This window comes from Arachis hypogaea, chromosome 16 (genome assembly GCF_003086295.3).
Source record: "Arachis hypogaea cultivar Tifrunner chromosome 16, arahy.Tifrunner.gnm2.J5K5, whole genome shotgun sequence".
Taxonomy (NCBI): Eukaryota; Viridiplantae; Streptophyta; class Magnoliopsida; order Fabales; family Fabaceae; genus Arachis; species Arachis hypogaea.
This window is the reverse complement of record NC_092051.1, coordinates 145,291,423-145,307,893: the sequence shown is the minus strand read 5'-3', so window position 1 is coordinate 145,307,893 and position 16,471 is coordinate 145,291,423. Positions and strand designations below refer to the sequence as shown.

At 29.5% G+C, this 16,471-nt stretch overlaps 2 protein-coding genes across 2 annotated transcripts; both read right to left on the bottom strand.

The window, feature by feature from the left end:
- Nucleotides 1-3,845: 3,845 nt before the first annotated feature.
- Nucleotides 3,846-5,000, bottom strand: LOC112698308 (ethylene-responsive transcription factor ERF003). The gene is made up of 2 exons (XM_025751609.3): nucleotides 4,848-5,000; nucleotides 3,846-4,447 (listed from the first exon to the last, which is right to left on the bottom strand). Exons 1-2 carry the CDS (start codon nucleotides 4,928-4,930, stop codon nucleotides 3,922-3,924), a joined length of 609 nt encoding a protein of 202 aa, XP_025607394.1. The 5' UTR covers nucleotides 4,931-5,000; the 3' UTR covers nucleotides 3,846-3,921.
- Nucleotides 5,001-10,802: 5,802 nt separating this feature from the next.
- LOC112697538 (disease resistance protein RPM1) lies at nucleotides 10,803-15,299 on the bottom strand. The gene is made up of 2 exons (XM_025750769.3): nucleotides 14,682-15,299; nucleotides 10,803-13,054 (listed from the first exon to the last, which is right to left on the bottom strand). Exons 1-2 carry the CDS (start codon nucleotides 15,277-15,279, stop codon nucleotides 11,052-11,054), a joined length of 2,601 nt encoding a protein of 866 aa, XP_025606554.1. The 5' UTR covers nucleotides 15,280-15,299; the 3' UTR covers nucleotides 10,803-11,051.
- Between the last annotated feature and the right edge of the window lie 1,172 nt (nucleotides 15,300-16,471).

The following is a 16,471-nucleotide window of genomic DNA, read 5'->3' as shown; positions in this document are numbered from 1 at the left end:
GTGGTTTAATACTAATTGAATATTTTGGCTTAAATATTATTCTTTTCACATTATAATAGTTTTCATTGTTTTAATTTGTTGTTTGTATATTAATAATAAAAAATACAAAATTTAAAATAAATTATTTATCGCACTATCTTTATTTAAAAACAAGTTATATAGTACCAATACTTATTATTTATCATATTAAATATATGGTTTAAAAAATAAAAAAGATTTAATCATCACTACGGCACAACTAACATATTGTGGCAGTTATAGAGGCTATTGTAGCAGTTTTGAACAGTCACTAAACGGTTCAGTGGCGCTTGGTTTTAAGAAATTACAAATATATTTTGATTTATTTTAAGTTATAGTTATTTTACTATGAAGCTAAGGTGTGGGTTTATGACATTACAGATTTACTGCATGTGAAACCAAAGATTGGTTTTAAGCTGTTGTTATACATGACAGTATATTAGACGGGAGGTTGTACTACTATACAACGCTTATTACCAACGGCGCGATCAGTTTGGCTCATTAGCCATGGCTGAGCCGTCGCCCGGTAAAATCTTGGGCTGTAATATTAAAATTTTATTTTATTTTTCAAGCATTATAATTTTTAAAAAAATTAAGAGTGATATTTGAACACGAGACTTCTAAGTGAGGATAAAAATGAAGAAAGATTATATCATTTGAGTTATAACTCGTTGTATTTATCAAGGGTTTGACCATCACAATTATTTTATTTTTAACAGCAATAAAAATAATTGTTCATATATTTACCAAAAAGTGAATATTAGTCATTTTATGTTTTATTGCTAAAAGATTTTAGTGATAATTATACAATTGCTAATAAATACTTTTTTATTGGCTACAAAAAATATATAATTATTATTATAACATATATTAATAACAATAATAAGTATATAATTATTATAAAAATATAAATTAAATAAAATATACAATAACTATTATATTATTACCACTAAAAATTATTTTTATTGTAATGGTAGTTGTCAAATAGTGCATATGTCCTTAATGATAGATAATATATGGGTTTTATTGTACTGAATTTTTTGTTTGTTTATTATTTATTTAGTAATTAATAAATTTGTTATTATTTGGTTCTATAAGTTATTTAAATATTTGGTTATAATAAAATTAAGGTGCCGAGAAAAACAACATCTAAACCATTACTGATGAACTTTTACAATTAAAATTTATTAATTATTATTACCGACGCTAATTATTTTTATCGACGATCCAAGCGTCGCTAATAATAATGATAACAGTAATATTACATTTTTACCGATGACATCATAGCGTCGGGAAAAATGGTTAAATTTTATCAATGAGACTTTGACACACATTTTTATTAATTATCGACGCTTTAGCCGTGGATTGGTCCGTCGGTAAAACTGAAAGTTGTTGATGATGTTATGTTAATAAGAAAAGTCGATGTTAATATGTTATATTGTATAAAATGCATAGAATATTACGTGTCATATAATTTAAATCTTGGAAAAGGTTAATATATTTATTTATTTGTTTATTTTACTGATAGAATAATTTTTGGAGAAGTAACATGTGATATTTTACCCAAGATTTTATATTATCAATCCAAACTTTCAATGTTAAAGGATCGGAGGAACTACATGCATGTAATAATGTACTCTTATATATTATCATGTATGCATTGTTTAGATATATTTATACAATTAGATTTTATTCTATATATTAAATGTAATACCTAAACATTTTATATATCCTTTAGTTTATTCTTAAGTTGCTATACTATAATGATAAAATAAAAAAAAAATGGGAATAAAGTTGATTAGATGTGCATAATGTAGGAGTTGGGTGACATTTTGTCTTAGTCATGATTGCTAAGGATAAGAATTGCCGGTGTATGTGACAGGAATCAAGAATTACCTAATTTTATTTTCTCATTTCATGAATTGAACCCAATCAATAGGATCTCTCTAGAGAAATTAAATAATGTGATTTATCGATAATGACTAAGGAACCAACAAACTTTGAACTAATTAATGCCATTCAACTAAACTAAACTAAATTAGTCAAAAAAGTTCCATGCAAGGGGATTTTTGAACAAAACACTGAAATAGTACGAAACTGAAATGGTAAACAATAAATAAATAAATTAAATAAATAGTTTAATAAATAATTAACTTTCATGCATACACATTACACAACACTACCATCTCAAAATAAAGATTAATCATTTTCATCTACGTAGATCATGCACCAAATTAAATGGAAGATTAAAAAACGAAATCATTACGTACACTAACATTTATATATATACATAACTTAAATTTATAGAATAAAAATATGAAAGTTATCGCACTAGGTAACCTTGTAATTACTAATTAGCATGAAAACGACATATATATTCACTTCTAAAAACGCATATTATAACTTTTAGGTCTTAAACGGATATAATTACCTAAGCATGGAGAAAAAAGGGATATACCCGTTTTGAGCAAACAAACGATGATAGCGATGTTAATACTTAATAATGACTCTTGCAATTTTATCGTGTGTATTTTCTCACACAAGAAAAACTGTACTTTATAATGAAAATAATTTAAAATAATAAACTCAGTTTAAATAATAAGTACTGATACATACTTAAAAAGTATAATGACCATTTCTAGCAAAATTATGGTAATTTTTAATTAGAAGTTGAAATTTTGAGGAAAATAAATATAAACAATCGGATATTTTTGTCTTTTCAAAACACTAAAAGTTGAATTTATTTTTTATATAATTTTGTTGACAATTAATAAAAGCTCATCAATTGACTCGAAAGACGACTGAAAAAAGCTTAAACAATTATTCTCTTAAATTTTTAGGTAATGAAAATAATTTCTATTAACTTATAATGTATTAAGTAGAGTTTTTATTTTCCCCTTTCAAAACAGATAACTTGTAAAATGACGCAACTTTAACGAATTTTTTATATGCATGTTAAAGTATTAAAAAAGACATTATAAGGACTAAGAAACAGTTGTGTGAGAATCAAGAGAGATTTGAGGGCATAAAATTCTACAATCTTTGACATAAAGGGCAGAGCAAGTTTTCTAAAAACTCGTGCCCCTTTGACAAACAAATACTCCTTGCTTAAACAAATTGAACATGTCATGATCATATAGAAACACAGGGCAAGAGAAAAACATAAAAAATTTTACAGATTGCAACATGATTTGGGATTTGGGATTAACGGAAGAACTAAAATAAGCACTACCGATGCAAATCATACTCAATTGTTTTATCTACTAAGAATATTTTTTATGTATTTATTTTATGGCGTATATTAATTTAAAAAATATTTTTATATTACCGAATGAAATATAAAAAAATAAAGTATCGTTTTTATTCCTAATATTTGGGGTAAGTCTAAAATTATCCCTAACGATTTAATCGTCCTATTTAAGTATCTAACATTTCAAAATTGACTCAATGTTAATATGTTAATATAAAAATATAAAAAAATTTATTTAAAATGAAAGTAATGTGATTAAATATAATTTACTTAGATATGATTAAAAAATAATTGAATATTATGTATAGTAAAAAATTGATATTATCGAAGGATAAAATTAAAATTTATTTCTATTTATTGTTTTTGTCCCCAATGTTTTCATTCTATTTAAGTCTCTAACGTTTTAAAATCGTCTTAATTTTGTCCCGCCGTCAATTCTGTTAACGGATTTCTAACAGTAGGACAACATTGAACTAATTTTGAAACGTTAAGGACTTAAATAGGACAATTGAAACGTTAGGGATAACTTTAGAACTTACTCCAAACTCAATATAAAATTTACACTATACAAATCTCATGATATGAAAATATATGAATTTAATATACGAGATAAAATAAATAGAAATAACACAGGTTGATTAGTGATTACTAAATTAAATATCTTGATGTGAAAAAACAGAACAAAGTTCAATAGAGCCATAATGAAGAAGCTCCTCAATCATTTGGTCAATGTGATGTTCTTCAAGTGGCTTGAACTGTGGACCAATTTGGTCCATACCCTTAACTTTCTTGACAACCCAATTGGCCTCTGAATCTTGTTTCACCTCTTCCTCCTCCTCATCATGTGTTCTCTTTTTTGATGACACAATTGAATCACCCTTTTCACTAATTTGCACTTTGGAGTAGTTACTATTAGTGCTATTATTATTATTATGATTTTGAGGATCTTGTTGGCGAGTTAATTGCAAAGAAGCCATGTAGCATCTGTGCAATTTTGCGGTCAAAGTTGGTGAGAGAAGCTTTGAAGAAGAAGATTGAGAGACATTGTTGTTGGTGGTGTTAGGGTTGAAAGGGAAATTGGTTCTTGCTCTTGCACCACACATAAGCCTAGCTGCTTCATCATAGGCTCTAGCAGCATCCTCTGCTGTCTCAAATGTTCCAAGCCATATCCTTGTCTTCCTGCAAATTAATTATAAATAATTTTTTTTTCTTTTAGAGGGAAAAAAATATATTACTTGCATGAACTTTTTTCAACTTTTTTTTAAAGTTCCCAAAATTCTACTGAAAAATAAACAAATTTATTTATATTCAACTAATTCGGTGCTAATAGATAAAAAATAAAGAGAATAAAAATGAGAGTTTAATTAACACATGTTAAAGTAATTATTAGTAAAAATCTTAAATTTTGTACTTTAATATATACATAATAAATATATTAAAAATTTAAATTATATATTTTTTATAAAAAAATTTAAACTTACCACTTTTAAATGAATATAGAAAGACTATATTATTATAGTTGGTTGACAGAATTTGAAATTGCACGAGATATTTTGGAAGTTAAAAAAAGTGGACTTACAAAATGGGGTGGCGAATTTCAGAGACCCAAGAACCCCAATGCCTTTGTCTCACACCTCGGTATCTCTGTTGTGATCTTGCCATGTTTGGGGGGAATGAAAAATGGTGTGTTTATGAGTGAGTGTGAAATGGAAGGGTTGGGTTTTTGTAGTTAGAGTTTTGGATCAAAGACAAGCCACTCTTTTTCTAAACAACCTGGCAACCAGTTATGCACATGGGCCCACAACAATTTTAACATCTAAGATATTTCTTTTTCCCTTGCGAGCCTCAAATTATGGACAATTTTTTATTTTTTTTTTGCCGTAATCTAGTGTCACTCCGACTCTCGTATATTTGAGTGAAGATTTTCTGGAATGAGAAAATTAATAAATGATAAAGGAAAGAGTTAATTATTATTAAATTTATAATTTTTATTATATGTAAATTTTATTATTTTAATTTAATTATTTTATTATTTTATTAATTTTTTATTTTAGAAGAACTTGATCCCATATATTTTCATGCTCATTTAGTAAATGGCATTTTAAGTTTAGGTACTACAATTAATCTTAAATAATTTTTTATTTTTTTAAAATTTTTTTACAAAGGTATTATGATTCCATAAGAGAATTACATTGTGGATCACATGGGTCATCATAGCAAGACAAGAGATAACTCCCTACAAAAAAAAAAAAAACATATTGCATAATCAATAGTGTAGAAGAAAAAAAAAGTTTAAGACTGAGGAAAATTTATTTTTTTATTAGTATTTTTAGCTATTAATTTAATTTTTTTAGTCTAATAATCTAATAATATACTTTTAGCCTATATATTTTAGTATTGATGACTAATTACTAACAAAAAATAATAAAATCTATCAGTCATATGATATTCCTCATAAAAAAAATTATAAAGATGACTCATTTTTAACTAAATGCTTATTTAGAAACTCAGATAACTTAAATAACCATATTATTATTTTTTAAAAAAGAGAGAGAATAATTGGATAAAAAAAGTTAAATATAAGAAAGAATAATAATTAATAAGGATATTTTTTTACAATTAATTTAGTGAATCTAATATTAAGATATTTCTAGCTATTTATTAACTTATATGTGTATAATTAATTATAGACATTTATTTAAGATTGAACGTAAATAAAAAAAAATGTAAACCTTTATATGCTCATGCAAATTTGCCTACCTTCTATTGTTTTTCTTTGGCTATGAACTATAATTTTGTCTATATCGCAAGTTGCAAGTGTGAAATAGGTATTTCAATGAACAATTCACATGTCTTTTGGTTTATTCTACTTACTACTAAATATTTTCAGATATGTCTATTTTCCGAAGACTATTATTTGGCCATCATTTTAAATACCCGCAATAGAAAAAAAAAAATATATATTGCTATTAGTTACTAGCCTTAATTAATTTAATTTCTAACTGTAATATATATAAATATTAAAATCTAAAGGTCAATATTTTTTTAACCAGAAAGCAGTTTATTTTATCATTACTCTTTTTAACCTAAAGTTTCAAGTTTTTTTTTTTTTTTGAAAAATGGAAAAAGGCACATTAGGTCCCCTGTTTACTCGAAGGAAAAATATGAAATCTATGTGGTCGCAATCATTTTGATTCTCTTCATGTGAGTATGGAGAAAATTGTGGATAATGACTTGTCTTTAGTGCCCCATGCCGTGAAACTTGAACTGCGGTATCTTTCAATACATCATTATGCAGCAAATTAAGAAAGATTAAAAAGATGTCACTCAAAAAAAAAAAAAAAAAAAAGAGAAAGAAAAAAACTAAAAATATAAAATTGCGACTCTCTATTTAAAATTGGTGAAATAATATCTCATTTACCAAGATAGCTAGAGAGACTTTTTATTTTTAGGAAAAATTTAGGGTGAACAATTTTATTAAATTTTAGCCAGCATGTAATTAGCAAAAAGAAAGTGAGTAATCTCACATCATTAGATGAAATCTCATACTATTAAAAACATTAGTGATGGCTATTTGATGGTTACAAATCACAAAAGTTACTGGTCCCTAATACTCCTCTTATTCGAGAGTATATTTTGTGTTTATAATTTTTAACTTTTTAGATAAAAAATTCCTAGATCAGATTTGTGTTTATAGTTTTTTAGTTTTTTAAAATCTGAGTGTCAAATTTATATTTATAAATTTATTATTATTTTAAAATTACCAATCTAAGAATTTTTATACTTATAAAATCTCAACATAAAATCTAATTCAAATTTCTTATCTCCACATTACAAGAAAAAGAAAATACTCAACCTAATCATAACATTAGATAATACACTAGTCTATTTCCAAAAAAACTAGCCAACTAGAGATTATAAGTGGAAATGTCTATACTTTTTTTTCAATGAAATCAAAAAATGAAAGCCATCGTTATTTTAAAAAGCACGGAGCAGTTCCTTCTTAGAGATACGTAATTATATGAATGTGTATGTGCAATTAAAATCGTTTACATTTCCTAATTTAGAGTTGACATGCAAAATGTGAAGCTTCTGACAAATTAAATGGGTTTTGGAAGGTGATATTGTCCTTAAAAGCTCTGATTATTAATTATTAGAGAGTCAAAATTGAATTAAGTATGTAGTTTGCTAAGTTTCTCTGTGAGATTAGCAAGTTCAATTTGCTAAGTTTAAGAACTAATTTTTTTTGAAGCAAAGAAAACTCAACACATTGAAGTGGAGTATAAACAATACAAATATGACCGAAGAAGGATTTGAATCGCTTAAAACTGGACGGTTCATCATGAACCGGATAAAATCGGCCGAGATACAATCTGTAAACCGACCGATTCTATGGTGCTCCCAACAAATGCAGGTCTTGGGTGCTCCAAATGCCACCAAGCTAATGCTTTCAATTGTAAATGTATGTGCTAATTATTCTATATATTATATACATAGACAACTGAATTATTTTATATTTATTTAATTTAATTTTAGTTTTATACTCAATTTTTTTAATTCTTTAAAATTTATAAAATTATTAAAATAAGTATAAAATATTTTAATATTTACATTTACATATTAAAATGTTAGTAAAAATATTTATTTTAAATTTTTTAGAGTATTGAGTTAGTAGGTCTTCGAAGATTTCGACTTAAGACTAATTAGTAGGGACATATAAGCATCACCACTAAATTTCACATGATAAATTAATAGAGGGACATAACGTGTTCATTATTTACTATCTTGAAGGACCAAATTGGTACTTTTTTTTTCAAGGGCTAATTAATTTGAAGTCAAAAATTTTAAGGACCTAATTGTCACTTTATTCAATTTTTTACTATTTTATATTTTTTATTTACGTACGACCGGTTCTATCGGTTCAACCAGTGACTCATCGGTTGAACCAATAACCCAGTGACCTAGTAACCTGACCAGTTTGATCACCGGTTCGGTTCTGACAACTATAGTTCCAGGAATAGCCCAAGTCCTACCAAACGACTTTAACCAAGTGCATCACACCTGCCAAGTTAACTCACAAAGAAGAAACAAATGCTGAACACCGGGCCTGGTCACTGCGACCCCCTTTGTGAGGGGGCACCCCTTCTCCCGAAGTTACGGGGCTATTTTGCCGAGTTCCTTAGAGAGAGTTGTCTTGCGCCCCTAGGTATTCTCTACCTACCCACCGGTGTCGGTTTCGGGTACAGGTACCCTTTTGTTGAAGGTCGTTCGAGCTTTTCCTGGGAGTATGGCATGGGTTACTTCAGCGCCGTAGCGCCTGGTACTCGAACTCTCTATCTCCTTTTTACATAGAACACAAATATTATCACTCTGAATAATAACGCCTAATCGACTCAACCTTTCTTTGGTATTAACTCTACCAACTAGCACAAACCATCCAAAGGGCTCAACTCTCGGTGGTACAATACCTCTCCAAATCGAGCTTGTGAAACTATAACTCGTGATCTCATCCGACAGAATCTCCGATTGTATGACCTGCATAAAAGAGTTAGTAGAAAAAACACCTTTATTATCAAACTTTCAAACAACATTATCCTCTCTACCAGCTGAGAGCTGCAGTGGTCTTGTCCTCTCATGAAGCTGATGGACAAGTTTCAGCTCCTATTAGAACAACTCTCTCCTCCACTAGAAGTTCAAAATCCACTCTAACTCATCCCAAAACTCACAATTTCCTATCACAGATCCTTATTGGTTTGAAACAGAAAAAATTCTTGAAAAATTCACTTTCAGAGGTCCACCCTAAATTCAATTATCTTTTCAAAACTGGATTTTCCCTCCAAAATTATTATTTAAATAGTAATATTTATTTATTTATTGAAAAATCAAACAGTTGATCAATGATTACCAAAGCATATTCTAATCCTCCATAAATATTCATATTGATGGATGGAAACGAAAATTCAAACACATGCCCATTGCTAAACACTACTAATCAACAAAATTTTCTTACTAGTAGTGCATTTTCCGCACATGCTATAACATATTTAATTTGCGCATACATCTTATGAATAAAAATATATGAATAAGGACGAGGGTGGTATAAAACTAAAAATAGGGGTGAGAGTTTTGTAAAATGAATAGAAATATGAGTAACTAAATCATGAATTCACATCAAATATTTCATCTCAACTCAATAATGAATAGTAACAAGTTATGAAATATAAAATAAAATAGTGTACAAAGTATTATTATTATTGTGTAGGAAGGTGCATATTTTCATAATTGGGTCAACAATCCCAATTGGGACAAATATGAGTTAAAGTCAAAGATTCTTTGACCATCATAATTACCCTAAAATATTAATCGGCGAGAGATTCAATCAAACCTAGTCATTACTATTATTTTATCAAATCACAAATCACTGATTCATAGCGCAAAAATAACCCTCTCTTTATTCTTAATTTGTTGTGTAATAAGTATGAGTAGTTGGGAGAAGCTATAAACAATTATATTTATCATAGTCATTATTCTCTAAAATATTTAAATAGGGTGATTTTCTGGTGGCCAAATTTACTGTGCCTAAGTGTGGTTAAGGGTTGACTATCTAGTAAATAAACGACATCTGACAAGCTGGTTGCAGATACTCTTTTTTTCCCCTCTTCTTGGTATAAGAAAAAAGACATTATCAAAAAAAAAAGAAAAGAAAACCATCTTTAAACCTCTGAAATTTCAATCTCATCACTTTCTCTCTCTCAGCCTCTCAAATTTCATATGCATATTTATCACTAAGGCTTGAAGTTCCGATTGGAATGATAAAAAAAGGAAGAACATCAAGGCCTCAAGGGCAGTGTTCTCCGCAAGCAATCCATAACACCATCCAAAGCTACCAAGAACAATTATTCCTCCAACAGCAGATGCAGCATCACAATCCATATGGCACTAATATCTATGTCGGTGGCAGCATCAACAATGGAAGAGGATTAATCTTCTCTCCTTAAGTCTCTCCAATCATGCAACCACCATGGTCTATGTCTTCATATAATACAACTCTTTACGTATCGAAAAATTTTTATTTTTTCGATCCATTACTATATTGATAATGTCCAATCTTTCTCAGTTTGGATGTTGAAAATTTATAAATTTGTCTCGATGATTAATAGCTTCAAATAAATTGTTGATTATTCTTGTTTATTGATTGAAAAATTTCAGAATGTTTCATTTGTGCAATTAAAATCTTTATCCTGGTCAAAGTATGATTTTGTAACTCCACATGTGATCACGTGTCCCAATTTGATTCGTTTATGAAATAAGAAATTTGGCCACCTTAGCCACCGAAACCATGTGGCCACCAGAGACACCACCAAATAAATATTGTACATTTGGTAAGTAATTAATTATTATCTAGTAGTTAACTGGTTTAAGAAATGTGGAGCTTAATATTAGTTGATAGTTAATATACAGCAACTAAAAATGGTTTTGTAAGATAAAGATGACATGTGCAAAGCTTTGTTAATGGAGAAAAGTTACTATATGAAAAAGCAAAGAACAATTTTGAATATAATTGTACATTAATGTTTACAAGTGTAAAAGAAAATGGAAAAGTCTAGAGGTATGTAACTAACAAAGAAAAGTGAGTCATTCGATGAAATTTCATACTAATCTCACACCATTAAATCATCATTGATGGTTATTTAATGGTTACAAATCACAAAAGTTACTGTCCCCTAGTACTCCTCAAAGAAAATATAGAAGTGTATGTACATAATGAATAAGCAGTATATAACTATCCACGCATGAGTTTCCGAACATGATCTGGCACTTGTACTGCTTCTAGATTCAGATCCAAAACTGGGATGAAGAAGTCTTGGAGGCAAGGCAGTGATCCTTCATCTATTGTAATAGCTTTCAATGTTGGAGCCCATAGGTAGAGTGTTCGTAGTTTCCCGAACCACCCCTTTTGGATGTTTAATTCATCATCCTCGAATGAGTCGACATAAAGTCGCATCAATTCTGGCATGTGGCGCCCTACAAGACACAATTGGTATTGTGTGAATTTAAACCTTGCCAACTGCAACATGATTAGATTTTTGAGTCTAAAAACCCAATCTGGCACCATTTTTGAATGACTTCCAAATAAGTAAAGACGCTCAAGTTGTGGAGGAGGACTAGTTAGTGACTCCAATTCAAGGATTTCATTGTCTTTGGCTTTTATCCACAATGAACATAGATTGGTCATGCTCTCTATAGCATTGCACAACCGCATTCCATCCTTTCCAACAACATTTTGGATCTTCAAACTCCTCAGCTGCTTCAAATTCTTCAGTTCCCCAACATTGTCACTTGCATCAACCAAGGCTAATTTTTGTAGGGCCGTTAAATTTGCAACCCCTCTCTTTAATTTCACACCTTCCCACCCTTTCGTACGCACATTAAGATAACACAGCTTTGTAAGTGAGTAAATCTCCACCGGAAGATCACTCACATGGGTCCGATTTAGGTCGAGAGTCTCCAGGTTTCGGAGCTTTCCGATGGATTTGGGGATGGTCCGAATGTTGCTATCTCTTAAATTTAGGTATTTCAAGTGGACAAAGTGTTCAATTGTTTCTGGAAGATGACCAAGTGACATTTTTTCGAAGTCCAGTGTCACCAAGAGCTTGAAATTAGAGAAAAGTGAGTTCACAAAAGTGCTACTTATCCTTTCCCCCTCACTATCATAAAGAAGGAAAGAACGCAACAAACTACATTGGTTTCTATCAGCACTTGTTCTCAGATCAGCAAAGTCAACATTTGTGCCAATTGATAAACGTCTACTCCATTTATCAAAACAAAACGGGTTACCTTTCTTCACTTGGCAGAAGTTGAACTCTTCACATTTCTTCACAATGAAGTCATGCATCAAATCATGAACTCTACACTTCCTAACTCTGCCGTAGTAAGGGTTCACATAAGCTACCTTAACCAAGCTCCTAGCAATGAGCTCAGCTAAGTACTCTTCTCCAACTTCTTTTTGAGTTTGGTGCTCTCTGCACTCCACAAACCCTTCAGCTATCCACAAATTGATGAGCCTTACCTTCTTGATTGCATATTGCTCGGGAAAAAGGCCAAAGTACAAGAGACATGACTTGATGTGGTAACTTAGATCCTGATAGCTTTCTGACAGTGCCTGATGGTAACCTTTAAGATGAGAATCGCTTGCAAGCTTTGATTGAAGGCTGTTGTACACCGCCTTCCATTCTGAGACTCTTTCTTTCTTGGTTGACAGAAGAGAGGCTATAGCCACAATTGCAAGTGGCACACCATCACACTTTTTTGTGAACTCTTCAGATAGCTTCATCAACTCTTCAGAGGGATTCTTGGAACCAAATTGAAATGCCTTCGAATGGAAGAGTCTTAAGGCATTTTCGAGTTCTAGAGGCTTCAGTGGGTAGGTATGAACTTTTGCTGATACTTTGCAAGAATCAGCAACACCCGTGTCTCTTGTTGTAATCATTATCATTCCATTACATTTCGGTAATGCCAATGCCACAGTTCCCCATAGATCTGTCTCCCAAACATCATCAAGTACTATTAGGTACTTCTTTTCTTTCAAGTATTCTCCTGTGTCTTCAATCAAAGCATGAAGGTTCTTGTCCACATTGCTTTCTTTCATATCATGAAAGCTCCGCAGCAAAGTCTTGAACAACTGCACTCCTTTGAGTGAGCGAGATACATCCACCCACCCATAACAATCAAAAGAGTGCTTTTGTTGTTCTTGCTTGTATACATTTCTCACCAGAGTCGTTTTACCTGTTTTAAATCATACATGACCAAAATATGTATAAAAGCGTCTAAGATAAAATTAAAGAACCATAATTAAAAAATAATTACTTATAGAAAAAAATTTAATGGAAATAGATTAACAAAAAAAAAAAACTCTTTGGTAGCATTTGTTTTAGGGTACTGAAAAAGAAGATTGGGATTTAATATCATGTTTGTTAATTTAAAGACTATTACCAAAATTTTGGTATTTTAGTACCTCCAAAAGTGAGGGTATAGAAATGGAAATTTTTTGGATAGAAAATGAAAACTTCAATAACATTTTATACTTCAAATATTTTAATTTTAATTAATTAATTTTAATTTTATTCTTTGTATAAATTAAATACAAATATAACCAAATAATGCATTTATAAAATATTCAAATAAAAAATTAGAGAGTAGGTACTTCCTTAATTGTTTACTCTTAGCTTTATTAATATAAAAATGCTATATTATATGAGAAAAATAAATATAAATTTGATAAATTGATTAAACAATTATAACATCTAATTGTATACGATTTTACCTTTTTATTATTAATAAAAACATAATATAAAAATACTATATTAATGTGGCAACAATTTACTTCAATATACAATGAGATATATTCTTAGTGATCAAACTTTCTCTTTTTTATTATTTTATAGAGTTTTGTGTTTTTGTAAGTGTTTTATTTTTCTTTCTTTTTTTCACATTTTTATTAAAAATATAAATGTCAAAATTTTATAAATTTATCAATAAAAGAAAAGCTTCACGGATAGAGTGATCGACAAAACCCTAGAACATAAAAAAAAAACATGTTTTGTGTTAACAAATTATTATTTTAAACATGATTTATTAACTTGGTACTACTCCTAAATTTTTACTTGAAAACCAATCTTTAGTGTTTTTGGATGATTATTAGCTAATTGTATCCAGGATTCTAATAGGAATGGCCGAATGTTAGTACCTAGTGGTAATTAGAGAATTAATACTCATATTCATTTATAAAGTTATACTCATTTTAATTTAATTTTTAAAGTTTTAATTTATTCAATTTGATCTCCTAACTTAGTCATTTGGATTTGAATTTTCTAAATTTTAAATTTATTTTAGAGAGTAAAATGTGATCTCTTACCATTTATTTCATAAGTGGGATTAAGAAAAAATATAAAAAAAACATTCAATAGTGGAAGATCATACTTTATCCTCTAAAGTAAAAATTCAAAATTTAGAGGATCTAAATTCTCCTAACTTAATATTTTGTGATTCACATTAATCTCTATCATTATTTTTGTTAAAAAATCGTTAACAACATATTAAAATAAATTAACAGCTATCTCATCACTAGACTTTCAAATAATTGGCAATTAACTTTTTTTTATCTCAATAATTTACTCCCAACGAAATATTTATAATCTTAATCTTAATTGTTAAAAAATTCATATGAAATAAATTGAGATAAAAACAAATTAATTATCATGATTTGTAGTTATTAGATGTCAATTTGAAAAACCAGAATAAATCATTTTAAAATTAGATTAAGACACAAGTATAACTTGATAATTAGGATGTAATATTTTTGAATTGTAGAGAGAGAAGCATAATATAAAAAGTAGAGAAGGAAGAATAATACCAAGTCCGCCTTCGCCCACCACAGCGATGACTGTGCGAGCAGCAGCGCCTTCTGAGAGCCAGTTGTTGAGCTCTTTCTTGGCATGTTCAATCCCCACAAGCTCTTCTTCCTCAGCGAAATTGGCTCGCAGTCGAAGGTAATGCCGTTGCGGTGAAGTGCGACCGCCGCTTGATTCTGCAGCAGCATTGGAGTCGCCGCCGTACAATTGTCTTGCATCCTTGAGTCTGTTTATTGACTCTCTGATTTCGCCAATCTCAGACGCAATCTCATGGCGGGCTACACAGCTTTTGAGCAAGTCACAAATTTTGCACAGAACCCCAGCAACGGCGTTTCGCCTTCCACGACGACGATTGTACAAGTAAAGGTCAATGACATCTTGAATGTGGATGGAAACTTGTCTCATTTGAGCAACCCACTCCTTTCTGCTCTGATCAGAGTTCTCCGCCTTTGCATCTACGTCCCTCAGATATGCTCGCATCAGCCGTAGATCGTTGCTGATGCTTTCGATTTGTCCACGCACGCCACTCAGCAACTTTGCCTCATTTTTCAGTAATGGGATTAGTTTGTCAACAACAAGGTTTACTGCTATTTCTGCCATTTAAGTATTTGGTTTTCGATAATAACATGTATTTACATACTCACCTCTATATATACTAGTAGTAGCTGAGAATATGGATAACTTATCCATCATGCATCAAGAAAGGCACATATCTCTTTCTTAAAGTAATGGAATCATGTGTGATGAGCAAATTAATTAATGAACATATTCTAACTTGTTCTACATGTTGCTTGCTCTATGCGATAATTATATATCTTGATTCACCCATTCTTAGCTCAATACTTGTTGCTTGCATTCAAAGTTATGCAGTGATCAACATGACGATCATGGTGAATACTCAGATAAAAATAAATTTTATGGAAACATGTATGTATTATGTTAAAACAATTTATTCAAATATATAAAGAACAATACTACATAGTTAGCAAATATTATTATTTTTGGTTTACAATAATTTATACTTATATTTACATATATTTTGTATATAAAAAAATATATAATTTATATTTATATTTATTATAATTTTATACGCATAAATAAATATAATTGTATTTATATTTTTTAGAATTTGTACATATAAATTAGCAAAATTTATTTGTTAAAAACCATTTAGTATTTATAATTTTGTAGTCCTAAAAAAAAAAAGAGTCGAATTCACATAAGTGGAATAATTGTTGATAGAAGTGATTAGTTAGGAGAAACATTTCCTTGTTCTGTTGGTTTCCTTTTCTGTTAGTTAGTTATGTTAGTTTCCTTTTCCGTTAGTTTGTTAAGGTGGTTAACTTGTATAGTCAGCATGATGAGCTGGAAGTTCAGTTAGAGTTAGTTGGAGAGATGAACATTCTGCTGGTATAGAAAACAGATCAGACTAGACCACTGTTGTAATTGAGATTCTTAATTATTGCAGAATTCATTTTTATTCTATACTAGTATATCTTTCTATACTCTATGGGATAATATATAAAATTATATAATTTTTTATTAAAATTTAAATAAAAAATATATATAGTAATTATTATTATAAATATTTTACAACTTAAAAATATTTAAAATAATTAATATTTGTTTTAATTAATTTGAATTGGTTGAATGGTCATTTTACTTATCTATTTAAGCAAGTATTTAGAATTCGAATCTCGTCTTGTGTGTATAACAAGTAGTTAGTGAGAGACTCTTAATAAATAGAGAATATATTCCTCAAAAAATATAAAGATGACTCATTTCTAACTAA